General features: G+C 42.7%; 3 protein-coding genes across 3 annotated transcripts; 1 reads left to right on the top strand and 2 right to left on the bottom strand.

Annotated features, from left to right (window-relative positions):
- Positions 1–548: 548 nt before the first annotated feature.
- On the top strand, positions 549–24916 carry rb1 (retinoblastoma 1). The gene is made up of 27 exons (XM_075487881.1): positions 549–795; positions 1187–1307; positions 1986–2089; positions 2414–2548; positions 2648–2686; positions 2835–2884; positions 3092–3202; positions 3292–3437; positions 3566–3643; positions 4598–4707; positions 4791–4868; positions 5137–5224; positions 5314–5430; positions 5523–5579; positions 5680–5711; positions 5836–5912; positions 6050–6270; positions 15090–15205; positions 15454–15608; positions 20250–20395; positions 21014–21118; positions 21228–21341; positions 21441–21589; positions 21681–21711; positions 21803–21945; positions 23092–23138; positions 23252–24916. Exons 1-27 carry the CDS (start codon positions 692–694, stop codon positions 23320–23322), a joined length of 2745 nt encoding a protein of 914 aa, XP_075343996.1. The 5' UTR covers positions 549–691; the 3' UTR covers positions 23323–24916.
- On the bottom strand, positions 6830–9158 carry LOC142401703 (lysophosphatidic acid receptor 6). The gene has a single exon (XM_075487167.1). The coding sequence runs from the start codon at positions 9036–9038 to the stop codon at positions 8079–8081; it is 960 nt and encodes a 319-aa protein (XP_075343282.1). The 5' UTR covers positions 9039–9158; the 3' UTR covers positions 6830–8078.
- On the bottom strand, positions 11549–13595 carry LOC142401702 (lysophosphatidic acid receptor 6-like). The gene has a single exon (XM_075487166.1). The coding sequence runs from the start codon at positions 13135–13137 to the stop codon at positions 12082–12084; it is 1056 nt and encodes a 351-aa protein (XP_075343281.1). The 5' UTR covers positions 13138–13595; the 3' UTR covers positions 11549–12081.
- Positions 24917–25397: the final 481 nt, after the last annotated feature.

The raw sequence follows: 25397 nt of genomic DNA, 5'->3' as shown, positions 1-25397 counted from the left end.
ATTAAATACAGTTTTATTTATATAGCGCCAAATTACAACAAATGTCATCTCCAGGCACTTGAGATACACGATATGATAAAAGAAATTGAAGAAATGTGTATACTCTATGTGATTACTCTACATATTACAATAGTTTAATAAGAATAAAACGACAGTACGGAGTTTGGAGTAAAAGCTCCGGACTGTTACTTTCTCCCCGTGGCGGGTTAAATGCAAATAAGCGGATATGGCGTACATGTTTTCCCGCGTTTTCGTCTCTCGAGTTTGGGTTCGTTCGTTTGTTTGTTCCTGGCGAACTCAGCCTGTGATCTGTTTAGCACCGAGTTCAGCATCATTTTAACACGATAATAGCGTCATGCAGCTTAGCTATTGACGGCAATCGGTGTAAACAGAGACAAATAATCGTAAACATTAAGCAAATAGTGGATTTGAATCGGAGCTGTGAGTATTAAGCAGGAAAGACTTGTAAAATTAGTGTCTCTTGTGGCCCCGGTTGGCCGCCGCGTGCTCCGGATAAACAAAACAAGCGTCACTGGAACACGGTCTTCAGGAAGTAGGTCGGATTTTATTGTATTTTTGGCACTGGACTTGTTCTGTGGTTTTTAAACTCGGTCAACATCAGCGATTGCCTTAAACAAAACAGCTATTTTTCTGTTAATTAAAGTTGTCTGTTAGGGAACCAGACGCCAACATGCCACCTAAAAAACGCAACTCCGGGACGACACAGAGCAAAGAACCGAAGCCCAGTACTGACAGTTCCTCTCTAGAAAAGAGTCCAGAGTTATCTCTGAAAAAGTAAGGCATGTTAATGTGCTTCATAGGCAACGCAAGCTAGCTTTTCCTTTTATTTAAAATAATTTGACTCTGTACTCTTACTATTTAGCTAGTTTGTCCATGTATATTACTGCTACTTGCTAGCTTTTGTGATTAACCGTTAGGCCGACTAGTTAGCTGTTTTGAACGAAGTGAGGCCTGAATTTAGAGCTAATACCATTAACTAAGTCCTAACACCTACACCTCCTGCCTTGGAGTACAACCTGTTATTTACTATCGCATGAGATAGTAGGAGATGTGACGCTGTTATAACGCACATACACGCCACACATTTGGCTAGCAGTCGGACGTCCTGCACTGGGAGCTGTTGCCATCTGTGCTGTGTTGATGTTTGTGGTTTTCTATCCTGCAGACACAGAGACAAGGACGCCGAGTTTGTGACTCTGTGTAAGAGCCTTCATGTTACAGACCTGGTTTGTGATCGTTCCTGGGTCCTGTGGAAAACTGTTCAGGAGTCCATGGATGAAGTTGTTGTATGTATTTATACATAATGATGCGACTGTACGTGTGTAACGCTGTGATCCTGCTGAAACTAAGTGAAAATACACCGGTTCAAAATGTATTACTGTTTGAAAACTATTTCATGAGAAAAGCATATGGAAAAGCACAAGTAATGTTGTTGTTTTCCCCCTGTAATGAGTAAGATCTGTTACTATAAATATGACCAATGAATGAACACAAGATCATTTTGGGGGATGCTTTTTGAAAGGCTTTAACAATTTACATAAAAAGGGAAAAGTTTCAATCATTATCCAGCTTGGACACTTGCACATTGCTAAAAACACGACTGTAATGTAGGTTAAGCTTCTACAAACTGCATTTCCACAAAAATTGGAAAGGTTTCTGCAACAAAAACTTGAATTTGTTTGATAATTTGAACCTTTATTTCTTCAGACAAAAGTAAAACAGTGAAACGTCTTCACTGACCAACTTCATAGGGCTTAAAAATGTAAAGAATGAGCAACTTATCTGGAAATGAGGTTTACAGAAGCTTAATTCACTCAAATGTATTTCAAACCGTTACTTTCCATCATTTATTAATACATTTAGTGAAGATCTCAGTGAGAAGTAGAAGGAGTGAAGAGTAATATTTTTTCTCATGTTTTCATTATCATTATTCATTTATCTTTTTTTTTTTTTACAATTTCCAGGACAGTCAGAAAAGGCTTTGGGGGGCTTGTCTGTTTGTGACTGTAACAGACATGGATGTTGCCTGTTTCACCTTGACCCAAGTTCTGAAAGCAGTCAGTCTGAAGTAAGTGCTTATTGGGCTTATTTTTGGAAAAGCTACTTCATATTGCATCTGCTTGCATGCATCGGTTATTTGAATAGACTTAATTTAGGGTAGCACACGATTCATTTTAGCACCAATTGGCAGTTTTGTCTTCTTTTTTTTTTTGGATGTAGATTGGTCATTGCACCCTTGTCTAAAAGGTGTTGACGCATCCTCAGCTTTGTGCAAAATACAATAAATTGATTTTATCTATGCTAACAAAAATACTCGGACAGAATGTGGACTTTCTTGTATCTTTATTCGTGGTTTTCTGATTGAATGATTTTTGTCACTGTCGCTTTCTAGCGTAAAACAGTTCTTAGGTTTGGTGAGAAAGCTGGATGTGAACTTGGACACGATAAGCACGAAGGTGAACTCGGCACTGACACGATTGGAGAAGAAGTACGATGTCATGCTGGCTCTTTACCAGAGGTTTGAGAAGTGAGTGAGCGAGCGTATCAGTAGAGTACTTACAGAGAATGGTAAAGAGAGAATTATGTAGCAAAATGTAACTCACCGCTTTTTACATTTTGTTTTCAGAACATGCAAGAAAATCTTTGCCTTGACTCACGATGACAAGTAAGTTTAAAGGGGTGATCTTCGACCACTATTTGTGCTTCTTAGACACTTTCTTTAGCATCTTTGTAGCCTCTTTGACATTTGTAAGCTTGTTTCTAAAGTTGTGCTACTCGTGTGTGGGTTAATGGTTCAGTGTGTCATTTTCAAGGGAGAGGGAGACAATGCAGACCTGCTGGACCATGTTTCTGTTGGCAAAAGGTAATTTAAGCTTTTTAACACCAAAAATAAGTGGGGTCATGCCGTTCCATCGTCTTCTTTTCATCCCTCCTTCCTCACCATGCTCAGTCATAGATATCAGATGAATTGGAAAATGTTTCTCCTCGTGCTTACGGGCCTGTTGTTTCTGGTCAGCACCAGTATTATTGTGACAGCGCTTCTTATTCGCTGTGTCTCTGCTGTTTGCAGGAAGAACCTTGCAGATGGAGGATGACCTGGTCATATCGTTCCAGCTGCTGCTCTGTACGCTGGAGTTATTCATCAAGCGCTGCTCTCCAGATCTCCTGCAGCCTCTTTACAGTAAGCTTCAGCATGACCTTTTGTGTCAACGGATTTATTGTTTATGGCTTCTTTGATATTCTCTCTATTCTTTTTGATTCTCCTCTCAGAATCAGCCATCAGTAAAGTTCAAAGCCCCCCGACACGAACGTCTCGTCGTAACCAGAGCAAAGCCAAATCCAAACCTGCTGAACCGGAGGTCGACGTGCAACTTCTTGAGACCTTGTGCAAAGAGAATGAATGCAGTGCAGAAGAGGTCTGACAACCCGTCTTTTTAAGAAGAAAAAAAAGAGATTTAATAGATCTTTAAGGTCATCCTATGAATACAGTCATAATTCCTTTATGTGCTTTTGTAGCATCATATGTCCCCTTTGTCATGTGCAGGTGAAGAATGTATACCAGACCAGTTTCTCTGCTTTTCTGGACTCGCTGGATCTTTCAAGATCCCCAGATTTTCCTCAGGTAGGAGGTGATAGTTAGAACAGCTGCTCTACTGTTTGGTTTTACTCCGTTTTATTCTTTCCATTCGTCATCTCCTTGCTTGCTATTGCCTTTTTTTTCCTTTTTTTTTTTTTTTTACGTTTTAGCGTCTGACAGATGTTGGCTTTTGCTTTTGCTACTCATACATGTTTGTTCACACATAACCAGTCTCACAAAAATGTTTACTCAAGCTGGGGATCCTTTGTAGTATGTCAGGGTGGTATATTGCAGAGGCAGTTATGAAAACAATGGAGACAGGAGGCCACTGTTTGCTGACACTGACACGGTCATCTAAAAAAAGGATACTGGACATATTTACTTTACTGTTGTATTACCCCAGTAATGGACAGATGGTGCACATTATTACTTTAACGGTTTATGCCTCTCATTTTATTGATCCTACCTCCCGTAGAGGGTTGATTTATTTAAAAAAAAGAACAAAAACCTTGAGGATTGATGAGATATCAGCTCAGTTTATTTTATCTCAGATTCTGTTGTCTCTCCGTTGGATCTTTGGACAGTTGACAGCTTTTTCTTTCTATCTTTGAAGCCTGAGATCTGTGCAGATATAAACTCTAATCTGTAATCATACAATCTTATCTGTGCAGTCCATGGTGCATGCAGTTGTTGGCGTGTGAAACCAGAACAGAGTATAACTTAGCCCGTAGCTTTCCTCTAACAATAAGAGTTGTGATCCCCTGTTTTTTAATCACTCTTAATTGTGGCACCGGTACCTTACAGCACATGTACATTGCATCAGTTATTAATCAGTGTGAACAGAACCTAACAAGGCTTTTCTGTTTTGTGGGTTTGATTGCCAAAATTAATCTTGTAATTTTAAGAGTGATGTGATGAAATTTAGTGAAAGTCATGTTTAACTTTTGATGCCCAGTGGCTCCTTCTGGCAAATAACTCGGCTGCCATGTTCTCCCCCAGGTGACCGATGTGAATCAACAGTATGAAGAGCACTACCTCAAGAGTAGAGACGTTGATGGACGGCTTTTTTTTGACGGCGATGAGACTGTTCTCGTACCTAAAGATGAGATGTAATCTCTTTCTTCAGTCTTCAGAGTTTGATGCTGTTTCGTGCTTAAGGAAACATGTTGAATGACTCTGGTTCTGCATTTAGATCCCAGGTGGAGAGAACGCCAAAGAAGAACCAGCCAGAGGAAGATGGGGTACTCATCCCACCGCAGACTCCAATCAGGTGAGCAGTTCACAGGGTCTCACTTGTTCTTCATTCTTGATGCAGAGGAGATGGACTGATATTTTGTATATTTTCTCTCAGTTTGACCTTTTGTGTCGACAGCATGTAGGTTGTTGGCTGCTCAGCTGTTGTATTTGAGAGAGCCGAAATGGCATCATTGTAAAGGAAAAAGCAATGATGGAAGCACTGCTCTTCTGCTGTTTGATTATATGTAGATTACCCTCAATCTTATCTGCCATCAATATGTGATTTTCTCTCTTCCTCTCAGAGCTGCCATGACCTCCATCCGGCTGCTGAGGGGTGATCTTCCTTCCACTGGGGATCAGCCATCTACTAACCTGGCCACATATTTCAAGGTAGGTCTCCAAAAATATCATTTAAGTCCTCCATGAGCCTCCTCCCTGATTAATTTGACATATTCCTTCTTTCCTTCTTCACTGATCAGAATTGCACTGTGGACCCCACGCAGGATGTGCAGAAGCGTGTGGAGACACTTGGACAGCTGTTCAGCCAGAGGTTTGGTGAGGCCGTTGGGCCACACTGTGTTGTGTATGGCAGGCAGGTATGGACTATCGCTCAGCAGGAGGAGCAAGAGTGGCAACGCGTGCTTTGAAATTGTTTTATTTCTGAGTGTTTCATTTTTCCATTTTCCAGAGATCTGCCCTTGGCATCAGACTGTATTACAAAGTGATGGAGGCGATGCTGAAATCGGTACAGCATCTGTTTACTGTTTATGTCATTACTCTTACTTAAATTCCCCCCACTGGATGTTATAAATTTCCAACACATTGATTTTTTTCTTTATTTATAGGAAGAGAAACGGCTGTCTGTGCAAAATTTCAGGTATTTGTTCCCCCGCTTGATGTTCAGCAGACTGTGAATCCAGTTGTTGTTGTTGAGCTTCATTCAAACCTTCGATGACAGTTAGAAACACATGAATGCTACGTATTTGTGATTTTATTTCCAGTAAACTCCTCAACGACTCCACGTTCCACACATCTCTGCTGGCCTGTGCCTTGGAGGTCGTCATGGCAACATATGAAGGTGCAAACTTTCTATTTTTCTCAAAAATGGCTAACATACTCGCTTGATATAGAGCTGTGTTGTATTTTACAGCTGTACATTACCATCTTTTGTATGTAAGACGAAACGTAATAACGTTGTTTGCTCCTCATGATCAGAGAGCAGCTTCAAAAACGGGGGGTGCAACCACGGAGGAGGTGACCAAGCTGCAACAGACGTGTGCTTCCCCTGGATACTGAATGTGTTCAGCCTTGCTGCCTTCGACTTCTACAAAGTAATTGAGAGCTTCATCAAGGCTGAACCCACCTTGAGCAAAGATATCATCAAACATCTGGAGACGTGTGAGAACCTCATCATGGAGAGGATCGCATGGAAGACGGTCAGTATAAGAACTGCGCAGACACAATTAAACAGACAATAACACTGTAAATATTCTGGAGAGCATTTATTGATCCATGAAAAGATTAAAAAAAAACTGTAGTACACAGAGTGTAAGATTGATGTATTCTCTACTACTCATTTTTAGAAAAGGATTAATAATCTTTAGAAATGAGCTATATATATATATATATATATATACAAAAAATCTTTTGATCTTAGTATTTTATCTCCACCAGATGTGCTGTAGTCAGGAGCAAAATGCAGCCTGATTTCTAGTCCCACATCATTAGCCGCTTTCAGACAATTCTAAGAACGCAGTTATCAGAACTGTCCTACTCGAATTTCGTTCTGATAACTGTCCTTCCCCAGCGGAACTGTTTCAGTCTGCATTCGCACGAGTCGGGACCTGATAGGGACTGATGCGCCGCGCGCAGCCGTCTGCTTCAGTGACGTGTTAGCCGTTAGCCGTTTAGCGCTACATTCAACAATAAAACAAAACAAGCAAAACCTGGTAAAAATAAGGAGAGAAGAAAAACACAACAAAAAAGCTAATATGGAGAGCGGGAAGGCCACCGTGTTCATGGTCTACATGATGGTGATATTAATCATGGACAATCACATCAGGCGTCTAATATCGAGGCTGGAAAAGCTCACAGAGAGAGTCAGGAGATACTTTTTCATTTCATGAAGGAAGAAAGGAGAGCAGAGCGCCGCAGACAAAGGAGACAACGTGTAAGTTTAACTTATTAAACACCCGCCGGTTGTGTCCGTATCCTATGAGGAAACATTTCAGCCGTGATAGCATGACATGGGGCGTAGCTACCGACCACCAAACACCTCCGTCAGATGTGTTCCTATAGAACCATGAAAAGACCCGACCTCGGAGAAGGAGCTAAATAGTTATAGGAACTGAGGGAGAAAGCCCCGAGTTCCTGTATGTCCGAACACGGGAGAAAACGGCCCCGCGGATTAAAAGGTTATTAGAACTGCCAAAGGTTCCTACAGTCTGAAAGCGGCTATTCACATGCAAAGCCAGCAGTCTGTACTCTTCTCCATGCTTGTACGACTGGTACAACAGTTTAGTGGGTGGTCATCATCAGTCCTGACATTTCCAATAGAGTTGAATGTGAGAATGCAAATGACAAAAGCTTTCCCTTTTAGTGAAGATTTTCCACCCAGCCCCCACATGAAAGGTCCAAACCATTATTAAGTGAGACGGTCTGTAAACATGGCAGCTAATCCTCCTGACCATTTACTGGAAGCAAGTGCTCATGCTGCTGCCTCCTCTTGCATGTTGCTTTTCACATGCTCGTTGATTATGTGAAAACAGTCAAATACAAAGAGCTTCCTCCACCATACTTCACATGCTTATGTCTTACCTCTCGTACGCTCAAGACACATGTACCCATCCCTATTACTTCACACCAGGATAGCCCAGCTCCAGCAGTAAAACTCCAGCTGTGACATGCACGTGTACAACAGCAGCTACAGAGAAAGTTTCTGCAACATCTCCCGTGTTTGTGTGTGAAAACGGCTGTAAGCACACCATTGCACAGGGATAAATGCTCATAAAAGGTGTTCAATAAGCTAAACCTCTGCATGAACTTGATGTGAAAACACACATTTATTCCCAAAGTGAAATCACACAAGCTTTTTAGTGCATCCCAGTTAAAATAAAAAAACACATTAATGGTTTAACCCATACAGAGTTTAACAGTTTCAACAAGATAAGAGTTCAAACTTTATTAGTAGCAGAACTATACGCCATTTTGACAAATTTATGGTCGGTTTAATTGCTAAGTTGCCTCAACCACCTGGCAACTCCCTGTGCACCAGGCTACTGGAGAAATAATAGATGAGTGGATTGAGGCAGCAGTTGGAACTGGCTAGAGAAAGCACCACGGGCTGCACGGCCTTTGTCACCTTAGCCAGCCCACAGTGCGGCAGCAGATTCATGTGTGTGAGGGTATATACCAGCAGGTTGATGTGATAGGGAAGGAAGCACAGCAGATAGACCCCCAGCACCCAGTAAATGACTCTCAGGGTGTGCTGACGGTTGCGACGGTGGCTGCGGTTTATGTAGTGGCGAAGCACACTCAGCACTCTGCAGTAGCTGTAGAGCAGTACCAGAGTGGGCAGCAGAAAGAAACCCAGCACTAAGCCCAGGATGGCCAGGATCGTGGTCTGGTGGCGCCGTGAGGATGGGTCAAGCAGACAGGGTTTGTTTTGGCTCGACGCTGCCGAGCGCAGCAAAGGCAAACTCACACTGAGTCCGAGCACCAGGCACCAGATCCCAACACTTACCACCTGTGCGACACGCAGCCTGCGGAGTGTAGGTGCCCAAGGGTGCACCACAGCCAAGTATCGGTCCACAGCAATGCACACCAGGAAGAAGATGCCCCCATACAAGCTGATGTATTTGAGGGTGAAAGTGATGTGGCAGTAGGCTGCTCCAGAAGTCCAACTGGATGAGTTGTCTGTCTTGGAGGACAAAGCTTGGGCCTTTTGGTGGTAGTAGTAGATTCTCATAGGTAGAGAGATGATGAAAAATAAGTCGGCAGTTGACAGACTGGCCATGTAGATGCCTGTGCTGTTCATGGTGCACGGGGATGAGAGCAATCTGCGCAGGGCCAGGCTGTTTGCAGGCAGCCCCAGCAGGAAGATGACACTATAGGACACTTGGTAGAAGGTGAAGCGGTAGCTTGTATCGACTGTACAGTTAGACAAAGGTGAGACTAGCTTCCCTGTCATATTCCACATCTCCATACCTCCAAGTGATTTGCACTCCAGCACCTAAAGTCACTGCGTTGCCATCATTACTCTGGAAGGGATGACGTTGGTTGAAGTAAGCATATGGCGCAGGGTAGCAACATTTTCATTAGCCTTTGCTGGAGCAATTACACCTGTAGAAAGTTAACATTTCATTAATTCAAAATATGTTAGGGTTTATGAGATGTAAATTTGCTAAGACAACTTAATTAGACTCCAGTAACTAACGTAGTTTGATGAATTCTGCCTATAAAGTTTTAAGTGCAGCTCTCTGCTCTCATAAAACAAGCAAACATTTGCTCTCATTACGTTCAGAGTGTAAACAGAAGCAACATATCACTATGTTATACTATATACTTAGTAAATACACACTTACTGAAGCCTTGAAAGTTAAGTTAAGTTTTACTAATTAATGTTTATTTTGGTTACAAAATGACTATCAATCACTTACAATATTAACTTAGCTGTAATTATGATGTAAATGTGAAATAACCTGTGAATATAAACCCAATTGGTGTCTCTACTGTGCATGGCCCCAAAAAATTAGATCTGCTCTGTTATATTCATTGTTTTTTCATTGAGAGACCACTGAGTAAAGTCGTCTCCAGCATACCCCAAAGTGCATTAATGGAGTTGGGTCTGGGCCGTGAGGTGACCCAACCCTGCATGAAAATATCTGCTGCTCTCTGAACTGCTCTTTCACAATTTGAGCCCGAGGAAAACATTGCCATCTTGGAATATGCCTGAGCCATTAAAGGAAGTAAAAACCTGGTCGTTCGGCATATTCAGGTCATCGGCTGACCGCGTACTTTTGCGCACATAGTGCAGAACAAACCGAAGCAACCACAGATCATATGACGCCTTCTGTGTGACATTTTTTATTCTTTAGTAATCGTATATTAAACAGGATATTTGAAAGACTTTTTCTCCTTTTCTGTAATACAACACATATTGAACTCGTGTTCTCCTTCTTAGTTGTGTCTGACGTACTCTCACAGTTAAGTCCTAATTGTATAAATTAAATTAGAAATGATTATTTTACCTCACATATGATATTGAATTCCATCAGCTGACTTATTTGTCAAAGTGTAATCGGTTATTCTATAAAGATTTTATATACTAAGACTAATATGAAGAGCGTCACATGGATTTTATTCCACTTATTTGATTCTTTAACTTTTCAACTTCTGTATTTTGACTTTCTACCAAAGCCTGATTAGTTGTTGATTAAAGAAGCGCTACTTATTTCTCCATAATACCGTCTCTGTACAGCTCTGTGTTTTCAGTACAGTTAGTGCAAATAAAGATAGCTTAGCATAGGTTAAAATGTTGTCACTCACCGATAACTGGGTTAATGCAGTTAGTGTGGTCAGTCAGCTGGTGTTCAGCATCCTGCTGTGGCAGTATGTATGCTGCTGATTTGAGCTGCAGCTCCACTGATCAAGCTCTGTCTTTCTCCTCCCCCCATAGTATGTGACACGCACATTTGTTTCCTTTAACTACTGATTGGGGTTGATTATTAACCATTTTTCCCTCCAGCTGATCCATAAGTAACAGTAGTCCAATGTCAGAAGGAGCCGTAATCATACAGCAGGGAGTTTTCTCAGTCAATATTGGGACAGGTGCTCTTTGGAGACTCAGTGGAGCAAGTCCCTAGAAGAACATGTTTGATCCGGAACTAATCGGTCTAAATCAAAGGCGAAACCACTCTTTCTGCAACATATTTTCAATAGGCGCATAAGATTTCCTATGCACACTATAGTCGGTGTGTTGGTATCCATTTCACTTTCTGTAAATACTAAATTTTCTTTTCATCTTTTAAAGTTAAGATATATTTGTAATTATAAATATGTAATGAGGACCATTTTGTCAATCATCTCTATAATCTTTCTCAGTTTATTTTTGTTTTCCATTTTAAGGTAAAAAGGGTTAGCTATGGTTTTCTGCCAAGTACCTCTTTGTCACAATGGTATCAACCACCTTCGCTCTACTTCTGTGAGGCTTCTTTCGGCGGGTTGTTGCTCGCCTGCTTTAGTGCTCTCAGTCAGTCGGTGGTGATACGTCAAACCATGTCAGTGCAGACCCCTAGGCTAAGACTCGCAAGAGGAATGCAGCAATGCCCTGTCTTGCAGTGCACAGATTTACAAGAGAAAGCAAATATTTCTCATGCATTCAGATTCCACCATGTTCCATTTTCACAGTGAGCTGTTTTCACACGTAGTCAGCCAGGCTGCATGGCTACAGGTCTGTACACACACTTATTTTTGTCCTTTCCACTGAAGTATACTGCAAAATCTAGGTTTGATTTCTGCATCCAAAGATAAACGGGCAGATAAAGCTCATGCTTTCGTGTGTTTACCACCCAAGCATTTCTACAGAAATCTCCAATTCAGACATGATTAGCAGTGTTTGTGCATTGTCAGGTGGTGCAGTAAGCAGTCCTGTGTTGACCACACCTGTAGCGTAACTTACTTTTTCACAGCCCAACCACAGTGCTTTTATCCATATTGCCAGTACTTGTATAACTAATGCATCTTGATAAATGACCTGGTTTCACCCACTGAGAGCCAAACATTTTACAATACCCCTCTCTGTCTAACAAGTATTGAATTTAATGCGGAAACCTTTTAAAAATGTGACTTTTTATTCACTGTCAGAGTTCAGGTGAAAAGCCATTATAGAGCACGCTGCTCTATAAAGTGCATACAGGTCTTTCTGTGACCACATATTACACAAACACTTAGAAACTGCACAGTAACGCGCATTAAAAGAACACTAATACTGGTTCAGCTTTGCTAAAGGAGTTTCAGCTGCTATGTTTCTTGTGAAAAAGCTGATGCATATTTATAGCGGCACCTGCAATTTCCACTAACATTACAACACAATTATTTTCCAACTCTTCTTTGACTTAATAGAGATCAATGTCTTAAGTCCCGGTCCGATGTCTCTGTGTCCAGCAGATGGGTGTGACTTCTTAGTCAACCAAGTCATTCTGCTTCCCACTCTGTCCTTTCACCAGCCACATCAACCACGATACACATCAGATTGTGGACTCACTGTCAAATATTTTGGCTCTCATGCTCATCACCTTGTAATTTTTTGCGGGTGTAGTTGGGCTGCTTTGTGTGCTGTCCATTTGAAGTCTGTCAAATAGTTTGGCCCCATTGTGCCACACTGTCGACTTTTGTTTGATGGAGCTCTTAATCGTCTCTGAAGTGAAGTAGTAAATGACTGGATCAAAGCAGCAGTTGGTCACTGCTAAGCAGAGAGCGATGGGGTAGATGGTTCTGACCACGTGTTCTACAGAGCAGCCCTTTAGGATGTTGGAGCGGACCAGGGCGTAGAAAATTAGATTAACATTGTACGGAATGAAACAGAAGCAGAAGATGAGCAGATGCACGAAGATCATCCTTAATATCTTTGCTTTGTTGAGGTTACCTCCACGACTGATAGTTTGGGGTTTCCTCAGGGTCCGCAGCACCATGACTGAGCAGAAGACATTTATCAGTAGCGGGAGAAGGAAGCCCACAGTCTCGATTAACACCACCACCTTGGACAGCTCTGACTTCCACTGTTTTTTTGAGTAGTTCTCAAAGCAGTAATTTGAAGAAGAATTAGTGTTGTTGGGTGAAGTGGTGTCGAGAAGAACCCCGGTGGGTATACTTCCAGCGAGGACTACGATCCACACGGTCAGGCAGGCCAGTTTGGCATTTCTCTTTGTACGAATTGTCTGGGAGTGGAACGGATAAACAATGGCCAGAAAACGGTCAACACTGATGCAGGTGAGGAAGAGGATGCTGCCGTACATGTTGGTGAAGAACAGGGCCACAGAGATCTTGCAGAGCACACTTCCAAATATCCACTGTCCATGAACAAAGTACGCTATCCGAAAAGGCAGGCTGAGGACAAAGAGAGAGTCCGAGACAACCAGGTTTATCATGTAAGTTGTTGTCTCGTTGCGGATCTTTAATGTGCAGCCAAAGATATAAATGGCCATGGTGTTGAACAGAAGACCAACTACAAATACCAGGCTGAAAACCGAGCTGTAGAGAGGGTATTTGAAGTCGTCACCCTTGTCACAGCTGTTGTTATTCATGATTAGATCGGGCTGATAGGTTAGGAATATTTACAGTGAAACCGGTGAAAGCTCTCCTCACTTGTGTGTTCCACTTTCTAATTCAGTCACGTTCATCATTCAGAAAAAAGCAGAAGAATGCTCAGTGTGTTTCTCATAAAGTCATGAAATCCAGGGAGGAAAAGTTTAAAGGAACTCCACAGGTACCTTAAATCAGCATTCAAGCTCCTTTACAAGCATTTTCCCTCCGTGAAAGTTGTCCAGCACGTCCTGTTGTCCTTGTTCAAGTGAAGTTTTTTCAGTCTTTTCAGTTGTTATCCACAGGAGAAATGTTTACCTCTTCAACTCCGCGAGCAGTCGTGTGTTTCTTCACCTCCCTTGCTCTCCTGTGTGTTCATGCAGAAGCCCTGTGGGCACATCGTGGTTGTTGCTCTTCTCTGGCTTGACTGTGTTTCAGACACCTAACGGCTGCCAGGACATCAAAGACTCAGATACAAAGAACTCACTGGCCTGTTGAGATAAGGGGAGGAGCCTTTACAGGGGCCGAAGTCCTCCCACAGCTGCTTTGTATTGCATTTGCATAGAATTCGAATGGACATATTCAACTAAAGACTTTGTGGTTTCAGAAATAAAGGTGTCTGAGTTCCTTAGTGATGGAAGTGTCTTTGGATTGGCTTCCCAGTAAATCAGTTCATCAGAAGCTTTACGTTTCTGCTTCATAACATACTTTTATCGCTGTTGTCCCCTTCTTTTTATGATTTGATAGTATTAATGTTTTCAGTTAAATAGGACTATAAAGCATTGAATTAGGAATACATCTGTTGGCTTTCGTTTCTCTTAAAAATTTGTGAAACCTAATAAAGCTCTGCAGTGCTGGTTTAATCCTTGACAATCAAACAGCGAGTGTGCTTTCAACATTTTGGTGGCGTCAGCAGGGTGTAGCAAGCAGGACATAAAGAATGTACTCATGTCATGCCCGTGCCTGCAGTCACTGTGTGTTAATTGCGGAGTAGTACACCTCCAGGCCCTCACTTCCCTGTTTGAGCTCATTGGACGTAAAAGCTGTTCTCCAGGTTTATGTTATATTCCTGATTAGATTGATTTTCTTTGTTACTGTTGATTTAAATTAAATTTTTTCAAAGATTTGTTGCAGGTGTGGGTTTTGCTTTGTCTGTGTCAGACACCGTAGGGAGTGTCCTGCCAACACAAACGGAGGAACGGGTGTGTTATCAGTCCACAGATATGGTTTATGGTTGTTTTTTGTGTGCATAATGTAACTGTAACAATTTCCCTTTTCACACTGATTGGACTTAGTCATTGCTCCTCTTTTAATTCCAGGCGAAACCAAACGGACGACTGATTATGATAATCATTTTGTTTTAAAGGGTTGAGGGAGCACTGTATTCATTTACATTGCTGAGACTGTCAAATGCTCTTAAATAAGATTAGGCAAGGCAAGGCAAGGCATCTTTATTTATAAGCGCATTTCAAACCACAGGCAACTCAATGTGCTTTACATAAAGACAAGGCATTTAAAAGAACAGCATACAGCAGAATAAAAACAAGCAATTTAAAGAGAATAAAAAAATAAAATTAAAATTAAAACACAGTTAAAAGTAATCAAAGAAGAGGGGGGAAAAGAAAAATATAAACTCAACCATAAGCACACCGAAAGACAAATGTTTTAAACCTGGATTTAAAAGTGGTTACAGTTGGGGCTGATTTCAGTTCTGCTTAAAGTCTGTCATGTTAACAAATGGTTTCACCTACAAACTACTCCACAACGTTATTTGTATTGTGATTCAGTGTAATTAATATGAAAATCATTGTAAATTGATGTTTCTTTTGAACCTATTCTGCAACTTTGATCCCTTCAATTCATTTCAGTGAAGAAACATGATGTAATGTTTCTTAAAATTATGACGGTACACGTGTAGGATTAGTTTTGAACAGTGATGCTTGTGTCTTTGCAGGGTTCTTCGCTGTTTGAGCTCCTGAAGCAGGAGCACGAGGGCGGAGCAGCCGAGCAGGTGGAGACCCCGGCGAGCTTCAGCCAACCGCTGCAGCACAACCACACTGCAGCCGACTTGTAAGCCATCCCACACTCAGTCTGTCGTTATGCAACGGCTGAGGTGTCGTCTTTAGTACAAAAAAACTGTCTCTGAACTGTTTTGAAGCCATTGTGAATCATAGGTGCAAGAGTCAAAGTGAAATTCCATGAGTCACAATGAGTCCATCTTTATGGAGCCAATATGATTCTGAATCAGCAGAACAAGCAAAGTGGAAATTTTCCTGTTAGCAGTTCAGATGACTCATGCCACTGGTTCCTCTGTGCAGGTATCTGTCTCCGATGCGCCCAGGCCAGCGTGTTCTCCCTCCTGACTCACCTGCTGCGCCTGCCTCTCAGACTTCCTCTCAGCCCGCAGTCCAGGTTGCCGGCCAAGCTACGCGGCATCCGAAGTCTAACTCGCTCAGCCTCTTCTATAAAAAATGTAAAGTATTGCTCAGGTTACTTTATTTTTGATCTGTGCCAAGATAACCTCAGAACCAGAATCAGAAAAGGTTTTATTGCCAAGTAATTTGTACATCACGAGGAATTTGGCCTGGTCTGTTTGGTGCCATAAGAACAAAACAAAAAATATAATAATAATAGAATAAAGTAATAAATGTAAAAAAAGAGTGCGTTAATGTAACGCACTCTGTAATGACAGCGAGACAGAACGTTAATATAACGTTAATATATAAAGTGTCAGTGGGGATAAGGGGTTCATGTCAGTGGGGGGGTACAGCGGGCCTTGTTGGTGAGGCCAACTGCAGAGGGGAAGAAGCTGTTCTTGTGGCGGGAGGTTTTGGTCCTGATGGACCGCAGCCTCCTGCCAGAGGGGAGTGCTTCAAAAAGTTTGTGTCCGGGGTGGGAGGGGTCGGCCACAATCTCCTGGAGAGATGGCAGATTGCAGCCGATCACCCTCTCCGCAGAGTGGATGACACGCTGCAGCGTACCAGATGGTGATGGATGAGGTGAGGATAGACTCGATGATGGAGGTGTAGAAGTGCACCATCATCGTCTTTGGCAGGTTGAGTTTTTTCAGCTGCCGCAGGAAGTACATCCTCTGTTGGGCTTTCTTGGTCAGGGAGCTGATGTTCAGCTCCCACTTGAGGTCCTGAGAGATGATGCTGCCCAGGAAGCGGAAGGACTCCACAGTGTGGACTGGGGAGTCTGTCAGGGTGATGGGGGTGAGTGGGGCTGGGCTCTTCCTGTAGTCCACCACCATCTCCACTGTCTTCACAGCGTTGAGCTCCAGGTTGTTCAGTCCACACCAGGTCACCAGATGGTCAATCTCCCACCTGTAGGCGGACTCATCCCCACCAGAGATGAGTCCAATGAGGGTGGAGGAGTTTGACAGACTGGTGACTGGATGAGCAGCTGTTTGTGTACAGGGAGAAGAGCAGAGGGGAAAGAACACAGCCTTGAGGGGAACCGGTGCTGATGGTCCGGGAGTCTGAGACCTGTTTTCCCAGCCTCACGTGCTGCCTCCTGTCAGACAGGAAGTCTGTGATCCACCTGCAGGTGGAGTCAGGCACGTTCAGCTGGGAAAGCTTGTCCTGTAGCAGAGTCGAGATGATTGTGTTGAAAGCAGAGCTGAAATCCACAAACAGGATCCTGGCGTAGGTTCCTGAGGAGTCCAGGTGCTGGAGGATGAAGTGGAGGGCCATGTTGACTGCGTCGTCTACAGACCTGTTGGCTCTGTAGGCGAACTGCAGGGGGTCCAGGAGAGGGTCTGTGATGGCTTTCAGGTGTGAAAGCACAAGGCGCTCAAATGACTTCATCACCACAGAGGTCAGGGCGACGGGTCTGTAGTCATTTAGTCCTGTGATCCTTGGGTTTTTGGGGACTGGGATGATGGTGGAGGTCTTGAGGCAGGCTGGTACGTGGCATGTCTCCAGTGAGTTGTTGAAGATGCCTGTGAACACCGGGGACAGCTGATCAGCGCAATGCTTCAGGGTGGAGGGAGAGAGAGTCTGGCCCAGCTGCTTTGCGGGGGTTCTGCCTCTTAGGTGCTGTTTACACATACCCGGGTATTTTGATAAACGAAGACCTTTCCCTTCGTTTGTGCCTTTCGTTTATACACAAACGGAGTTTTTTCCTCCGAAAACGAAGCTAAAAAAAAACTCCGGCAAAAGTGGAGATTTTTTAAAAACTCCGTTTAGCGTTTGTGTGTAAACTGGTTGAAAGAGACAAAAACTGAGTTTTGGGAATGGAATGAGGAGTTGTCGTCATAGTACAGAGCCCCGCCTCTATCCGCCATGTTGGCAGGATGCTAGCGTGAAAACGCCATTCTCTCCGTCCATTGTTTATCTGGCAAGCATGGAGGTACTAGCAGCATTTCTGTTGTTGAGAGCTATACTCGCTTGTGTGATTTTGAAAATTACAGTCATACAATGTATTGAACAACAAAGACATTTTTCACGGCTTTAGCAGTTTTATAGTCCAGCGCAACGTGTAAAAGTAGCTCAGTCTCGCTATCAGTCCACACACATGAGCCTGGCGCCATATTTTCTTCTTGAAAAGGATCCGGAAGTTCTTCCTGTCAGCGGTTCTCTATTAGGCTTCTGATTGGCTTGTGTGGAATTCTCATTGTTCTAACACTGCCACCGTCAGGCTTGGCGTAATTTAACAGCTCCTGATAGCGTTTTTATGCGGATCAATGTAGACGTGTTTTTTTTTTAAAACAGGGCTGTGTGCACCAAGTTTTTTTTGCAAACGAAGGTTAGAAAATATGCGTTTATCAAAATACCCGGGTATGTGTAAACAGCACCTTAAAGAGCATGTTGACGTCTCTCTCCAGGATGGAGAGAGTCGCAAGGGTTGGGGGATGGTGTCAGGGCTGTCCCATTGTCTCTCGAAATTACATTAAAACTCGTTCAGGCTGTTGGCAAGGTCAAGATTGTCCAGGGAGTGGGGGGTTTTCGGCTTGTAGTTAGTAAGGCTACGGCTACACGAAAACGTTTTTCACTGTAAACGATACTTTTTCTTATCGTTTGGCTGTCGCGGCCACACGGAGCCAGCGTTCCCACTACCCCAAAACGATAGTTTTGGAAAACGGGTTCCAGAGTGGGAATATCTGAGAACGGCGTCGTTTCGTTTCCATTGTTACAGCCAAAACGGATTTGTTTACATCTGCGTCACAGCCACATGGCCAATGCCAGTGACGTATACACATACGTCAGTGACCAGAACAAAAAGCGGCTTCCATTCAAAATCCGGAAGAAGAAGACAACACAACAAGGACAGACAGCGATCATCATGGACCCCACAACATTGATAGCAGCACTGCTGCAGACACTGCTAACTACAGCGGCGTTGTTGAAGGAACAACGTGAGCTTCGCGCTGGTAGAAGTAGGGGCGTACACGCATGCACATTGCTTCTTCTATTGTTCTGGTGTAACCGGTGGGGGTGGCTTACAGCGCACCTAGAGGTGTTTCGTGTGTACTGCATCGTTTTCATCGTTTTCATCGTTCCCATCTGGACCTGAGTCTTTACAGCAGCTTTCCCGTGTGGTCGCAATAATTTTTGTACCCGTTTTCAAAAAAACCCTCGTTTCGTTTTCGTGTAGCCGTAGCCTAAGATGCCTGAGTCCTCTCCAGACAGAAGCAGAGTCGTTGACTGAGAACTGTTTTTGAATTTTCTCAGAGTACAGACGTTTAGCTTCTCTCACCCCCTTGCTAAACCTGTACTTGGCCTCTTTAAATCTGCCTCTGTCCCCACTCCTGAACGCCTCCTCCTTCACCAGCCTTAGCTGTCTGAGCTTCGCTGTGAACCAAGGCTTGTCGTTGTTGTACCTCACTGTGGTGCGTGATGGTACACAACTGTCCTCACAGAAACTGATGTAGGACGTGACAGCCTCAGTAAACTCGTCCAGACTGTTGGAAGTAGCCCTGAAAATGTCCCAGTCGGTGCAGTCCAGACACGCCTGAAGATCTTCCACAGCTTCAGTGGTTCACTTCTTGGATGTCCTCACAACAGGTTTAGAGAGCTTTAACTTCTGCCTGTATGCAGGAATCAAGTGGACCATGGCGTGGTCAGAGTGACCCAGTGCGGCTCTGGGGACGGCGTGATAAGCACTGCTTACTGTGGTGTAACAGTGATCCAGAATGTTCTCCTCTCTGGTCGGGCATTTAATAAACTATTTGTATTTGGGGAGTTCGTGGGTGAGATTTCCTCTGTTAAAGTCACCGAGAACAATAACTAAGGAGTCCGGGTTTGTCCGCTCCACACACAGTATCTGGTCGGCGAGTGTGCGCTGTGCCTCCTGCACGTTAACCTCCGGTGGAATGTAAACACCGACCAGCACGAATGAAACGAACTCACGGGGGGAGTAGAAGGGTTTGCAGTTTATGAAAAAAGTTTCCAGAACAGGAGAACAGTGCTGTTGAATCACTGTCACGTCGTTACACCAGCTACTGTTAATGTAGAAACAGAGACCTCCACCTTTTTTCTTGCCGCTGAGTTCTGTGTCGCGATCCGCTCTCAGGAGCTGGAAGCCTGCCAGCTGCAGGGCCGAGTCCGGGATCGTTTCACACAGCCACGTCTCCGTGAAGCACAGAACGGAAGATGAATAAAAGTCTCTGTTCCTTGCCAACAGCAGCTGAAGTTCGTCAACTTTGTTTCCCAGTGAACGCACGTTAAAGAGAAATCTTCCAGGTAATGGTGTGCGAAGTCCGCGTCGGCGGAGGCGCACGAGCGCACCGGCCCTTTTTCCTCTCCTCCGGCGTTTCACTGCATGAACACAGGTGAGGGCAGCTGAGACCAGAATGTCCAATAAATCCACAGATGAGGCGATGAAAGTGGGTAGTAAATCATCAGGGGTTGAGTCACTGAGGTTCATGAGATCTTCTCTGGTGTAAGAGCCCCCGGTATTATGACAGAACACGCTATTAACAGACAAAATAACACAAAACAACGCGCACCAAACGACCGTGGCTGCCATCCGCAGTGACATAATTTGGGGTATGTGCCTATCTTGATGCAGAGCAGTGGTTTTAAGTACAGTTTGGTCAGTATTGGCCCATCACCACCTTATTACCACTGTGCATATATAGTCATTAATATAAAAAACCTTTGTCTGTCAGTGTACCGCCTGGCGTATACGAGGCTGAAGCTGCTCTGCTCCTACCTGCTGTCCTCCCACCCCGAGCTGGAGCCCATAATATGGACCCTGTTCCAGCACACTCTGCAGCACGAGTACGAGCTAATGAGAGACCGCCACCTCGACCAGGTACCTCAGCTTCCTGATGCTGGTATTACTGTTTCTCTGTTCCTCGCTTGCTCATATTCTCACACCTTCTTACGGGCCGCCAACACCTTGAACAGAAACTATGAAAGGGCTGTAAGTGTTGTTCGAGTGGATGGTGGAATAGTATATGGTGCCAAATGATCACTTTGGTTATTTTCACTGTGATTTGATGTATAGTAAGAAGTTTTCAGCCAATGAAGAATACAAACAGGATTATGTACTTTCTTCTGTGGTGCTGAAGTATGTTCACCCTCAGGGCTGCTTTACATTCGAGTAAGAATAGATCAAAATGAATCATGTGCTTTATTAATGTCCTTTCTGCTGTTTTTAACATCTAGGAAACATTTTTTCCTCCAAAATCACCTAAATCTGGTTATAATAACATAATAACATGAGGCTGAAAATGACTTATTTACTTTAGACATACATTCAAGCCTCTGATGGGATCCCTGAAGCCTGTTTCTTATTCTCTGTTCTTCTCTGTGACAGTTGGCATTACCTCAAAGTGATACTGTCTCATGAGGAAGCATTTTTCTCCCAGCTCCTCTACTTGAGTTTTTCTTTCCTTCATGGCCCAAATGTCTCTCATTGCTCTTTCAGTTAATGATGTCAGCCATGTATGCCATATGCAAAGTGAAGAGTGTTGATCTGCGCTTCAAGTCCATTGTCTCGGCATACAAGAACATGCCCAACACCAACCAAGAGGTGACGCAACCTTTTAAAGATTCCAATAAAAACTCTTCCTTTCTGCCAAAACTCTGCTGTTGGAAGCTCTCTTCATGTTGAATCGTGACTTTCACTGTGTTTGCTGCAGACCTTTAAGCACGTGTTGATCACAGAGGGCATCTATGACTCCATCATCGTCTTCTACAATCAAGTGTTCATGCAGAAGCTGAAAACCAACATCCTGCAGTATGCGTCTCCCAGGGTGAGTCAAGTTAGGGGTGACGGTGTATTTTTGATACATGAATAATTAAAAGAGTGGGACCTTTCTCATTGCTGATGCTGCTGTTTTTTTTCTTTCTAGCCACCAACACTCTCTCCAATCCCACAAATACCATGCAGCCCCTACAAGTTCCCTAATTCACCTCTGCGTGTGCCTGGCAGCAACAACGTGTACATCTCTCCTCTGAAAAGCTCACGCATGTCTCCGGGTATCATGACTCCCCGTTCCAGGTCAGGCCTGCATATTTCTGGCAGATTTGTATGGATTTGAAATTGAATTCATTATACGATGTTCATGGCATTGTTTGTTTTGCCTTCGCAGAATGTTGGTATCGATCGGTGAATCATTTGGGGTATGTGCCTCTTTAGTTTGAGCTTTTTCCTGATAAATTACTGCCACCGTCGACATTTTCCTCTCTTACTCTTTACCTTTCTGTTCTGCAGGTGGCCAATCGGTTCCAAAAGATCAACCAGATGGTCAGTAGCGGGGAGCGATCCCACAAGAGGACTCTGGATTTTGGCTCCAATCCGAAGCCCCTGAAGAGGTTACGTTTCGATGTGGATGGACAGGACGAGGCGGATGGCAGGTTAGTAACACACGGTGCTACAGTTGCCATGGTATACTGACATCCTAATCTGTTGACTGAAATCAGGGACACCCAAACGTGCTACGGGCTTTGGAAAGCTTAGTAGTAACATGCTGCGTGTACACCAAGAGCGACCTATGCTACCTGAGCGCCGGAAATCATTATTTCTCTATGGAGGGTGAGCTACCTGGGCTACCAGAGCGGATTCGCCAGGGGCGAAGAGAACTGAGCTACCAGAGCGGATTCCAGCGATTAAACTCAAGCTAACATTATGGTAATGAGCTATGACGCGGTTCGGCGAAAAGAAAACCAATGACAATCCACAGATTGTAGGGGTCCGACAATCCGCGGGGTTCGCGGAAACAGACGTGTAAACTTTGGTTCCTATCCAAACAATAGTCGTTTAATCCTGAGACTGTTGCAATTGCCGTGTCGAGTGCTTCAATACAATAGTGTAGTAACCCCACGCATACCTTTCTCACTGCAATTAGGTTTTATTTTGGATTTATTTTGGATTTTATTTCGAATTTATTTTAATTTTCACAGCTGCCTCTGCTATTCCTGCTCTTCTCAGGTGTACCTAATGTAGTTTTACATCATCTTTCCTCATGTTTTTTTTCGTGGGGGTGCTGCACAGCCGCGGGGCCTTTAAGAATTGAACATTCTAAATGTGACGTCACGAGCTACCAAAGCTACCAAAGCAAATTCTCAAGCGAAGCTTCTCCAGCTACCTCCGCTACCAGGTAGCGTAGGTCGCTCTTGGTGTACACGCAGCAACAGTATTCATTTTGTTATTTGTTACATGCTATTTTCAGCTGCATTTGAATAAAGCTCCAAATCTTAAGCTTGAGTTTCAAAACTTAATCACATTTTAACTACTGATTTTATCTGATTTTATCTATTGTTCTTATTTCTTTCTCTTTTGTTTAAAATTTAAATCATGCTTTTTATTTCTACTGTTTTAATGTATCTGTAAAGCACTTTGAATCACCCTGTAGTTGAATTGTGCCATACAAATAAACTTGCCTTGGCTTGCCTACATTGACTGAATTTAATGTGATATAATGTAGTTTAGCAGCTGGACACTTTCCCTGGACTCAGATTCAACATGCTAATTAAGCTAAATGTATTTACTCCCATTTATAGCAAACCTGGAGGAGACTCTACACTGATACAGAAGCTTGCAGAGATGAGTAAGTGAAATCTGTGTCATGTTATTCTTTGTGCATTAATTCTACTTGTTATTGTGCGTTGTGTTGGTTTGGGTTTCTGTTCATCGAGTGGTTTGATGTTTCATTTCACACAGGCTCCACTCGGAGTCGCATGCAGGAGAAGAAACTGAAAGAGGACGCTGAACTGAAGAAGGAGTCGATCTAAAAGCTACTGGACTGACCTGCACTGTTTGTCACATTGTGGAACGCTACTGTACACACACAGTAAAACACACATTTCTCTGTATATTTCGCGATGCGTTTTAGTTTGTATTTAAATTTGAGGAGTGGGAATTTCTCCTTTTTGTGTTCATGCTTTGAGTGTTTTTACTAAATGTTTTTTTTTTTAATGAATTTCCTTTGAGTTTGACGTGTTGGAGATTAAGTGTCTTTGTTTTTAAGAGTGTTATTAACTTGTTGGTCTTAGAAGAAATCATTGTTTTCCCCCTCTTGCGTGTTCACAGTTATCCAAAGTGTTGCTGACAACAGAAGGTTGGTTTTCTGACATTTCAAATGTCTGGATCATGGTGCAACATATCAGGTGTTAAATCATGACTGCTTTCTGTAAAAAGGACTCAAAGAGCCATCCGCATGTCTTTTGAAGGAGTGGTTTTACTTTTAATGTGAGAACCTTTCTCAGCAACATGATTTCCTCTTGAAGTTTAGCTCAAAGTGAGGAAATCGCATGTAACTGGCGCATGTTGTCAAAGGATCTGGTAGCAGGTAAAGAGTCTTTTTTGGTGAAAATATGGTTTTATAGTGGCTTTTGGTTTTACTTTTGGGTGTTAAAGGAAACGTTAAAAAACAAAAAAAAACATCTATGTTTGGACTAAGAAATATTTTTATACACTCGTTCTTTTCTACACTTAAAGTTTTTGGTAATAGGAGTAGGATGATTGTAAGAAAGGGAGAAATAAATTAGTTTACAGCAAATTTATACATAGACTACAGTCAGTATCCTGTAAAAAATAATGTTAAAAAATCCATAACCAGAGTTTTTAAATATGTTAAGAATGTGATCTATTCAGTTTAGGTTACTTAAAATGTGGTGAAGATTTCTTTTTTTTTTTTTCTATGATTGCTTTTGTATACCAGTGTATGTGGATTCTAATGTTTTTTTCTGTTGTGATGCAGGATGATTTATCATCTAATGTCAGTGTTTTTTGAAAATACACCAATGTTAAACTCCTGTGAAGGCTTGTTAATGCCCCTCTGGCGTCCCACAAACACACCTTTTTCTATGTTGGTCCAACAAATCGTGGATGGATCCATTTTTTTTGCATGATCTGAATTATTGAACTCTTGCACTTGTTTTCAGCACGTTGGATAAAATCTCAAGTACCTCAGTTTAAGATGGTCACACTTTTGACCTTTGAGATTACGCATCTATATTAAGATCTGATTTTAATCCATTTCCTCATTTTGTTTAAAATAGGGGAGATAATTAATTATATTTATGATTCTTTTGTTTTGACTTCACTCACTACAAATTCCAGTTTTAATTAATATGAACCAGTGAAAACAACAGTGGGCTCATGTTTTAGTCTGCCGGGGTAGTTTCTCCATTGCCTGCTGTGTCAAACTAAATTTGCTCGAGGCAGCAGCCAGTCAGGCTTCCCTTCTAAATAAGACTGCATCTCAATAAAGTGACTGATAAACACTTCACTGTACTGCTAACTGGATTCAATCTTGATGATGATCTGTTCCAACTGTGGTTGACAATGATGAATAGATATAAATAAAACTTGCCACTAAAAGTGCGTTTGTCAGCTTTTGCTTTCTGGTGTCATTAGAATATATTTATTTCTATTTTACAAGCACTGAGAAACTGGTTTTGAAAGGTTGATAAAGACTAGATTATCTGGATGGAGTTTTGCCCCGAACTCATCAGTAATTCTAGAGAAGCCTTTTAAAACTTCAGTAAATTGAGCTGAAACAACATAAAATATTCAAATCAATATGAAAGGAAACCGTACAGATGACATAAGAGGTCAAAGAAGACCAAATAAAACATATAGTTTAGATAACAGGACAAAAACAGACTCGTCTATAGAGAACTACATGAGAAGAAAGTTGTGAAAATAATTAGTGAAGCTCTTTCTCACTTGTTATTCCCTCAGCTGCTGTGAAATCTCTTCGGCTCCTCTGGGAGAAGCAATGACAGCTGCTCTATGCCACTAACAACTACTTTAATTGTACTGTGGCACTGTTACCAATGGGGACACCAGAGATGATTCCTGT

The sequence above is a fragment of the Odontesthes bonariensis genome, chromosome 16 (assembly GCF_027942865.1).
Source record: "Odontesthes bonariensis isolate fOdoBon6 chromosome 16, fOdoBon6.hap1, whole genome shotgun sequence".
Classification (NCBI taxonomy): Eukaryota; Metazoa; Chordata; class Actinopteri; order Atheriniformes; family Atherinopsidae; genus Odontesthes; species Odontesthes bonariensis.
The sequence above is the reverse complement of the archived record's forward strand: the minus strand, read 5'-3'. Positions and strand labels throughout refer to the sequence as shown.

What these genes read in the sequence shown, in the direction of transcription:
- rb1 (XM_075487881.1), top strand. Translation starts at nt 692, where the DNA reads ATGCCACCTAAAAAACGCAACTCCGGGACGACACAGAGCAAAGAACCG. An exon ending in GATCCCCAGATTTTCCTCAG is followed by an intron (nt 3,644 to 4,597) that starts GTAGGAGGTGAT and finishes GTTCTCCCCCAG; the next exon opens with GTGACCGATGTGAATCAACA. An exon ending in CTCGTACCTAAAGATGAGAT is followed by an intron (nt 4,708 to 4,790) that starts GTAATCTCTTTC and finishes TTCTGCATTTAG; the next exon opens with ATCCCAGGTGGAGAGAACGC.
- LOC142401703 (XM_075487167.1), bottom strand. Translation starts at nt 9,038, where the DNA reads ATGGAGATGTGGAATATGACAGGGAAGCTAGTCTCACCTTTGTCTAAC.
- LOC142401702 (XM_075487166.1), bottom strand. Translation starts at nt 13,137, where the DNA reads ATGAATAACAACAGCTGTGACAAGGGTGACGACTTCAAATACCCTCTC.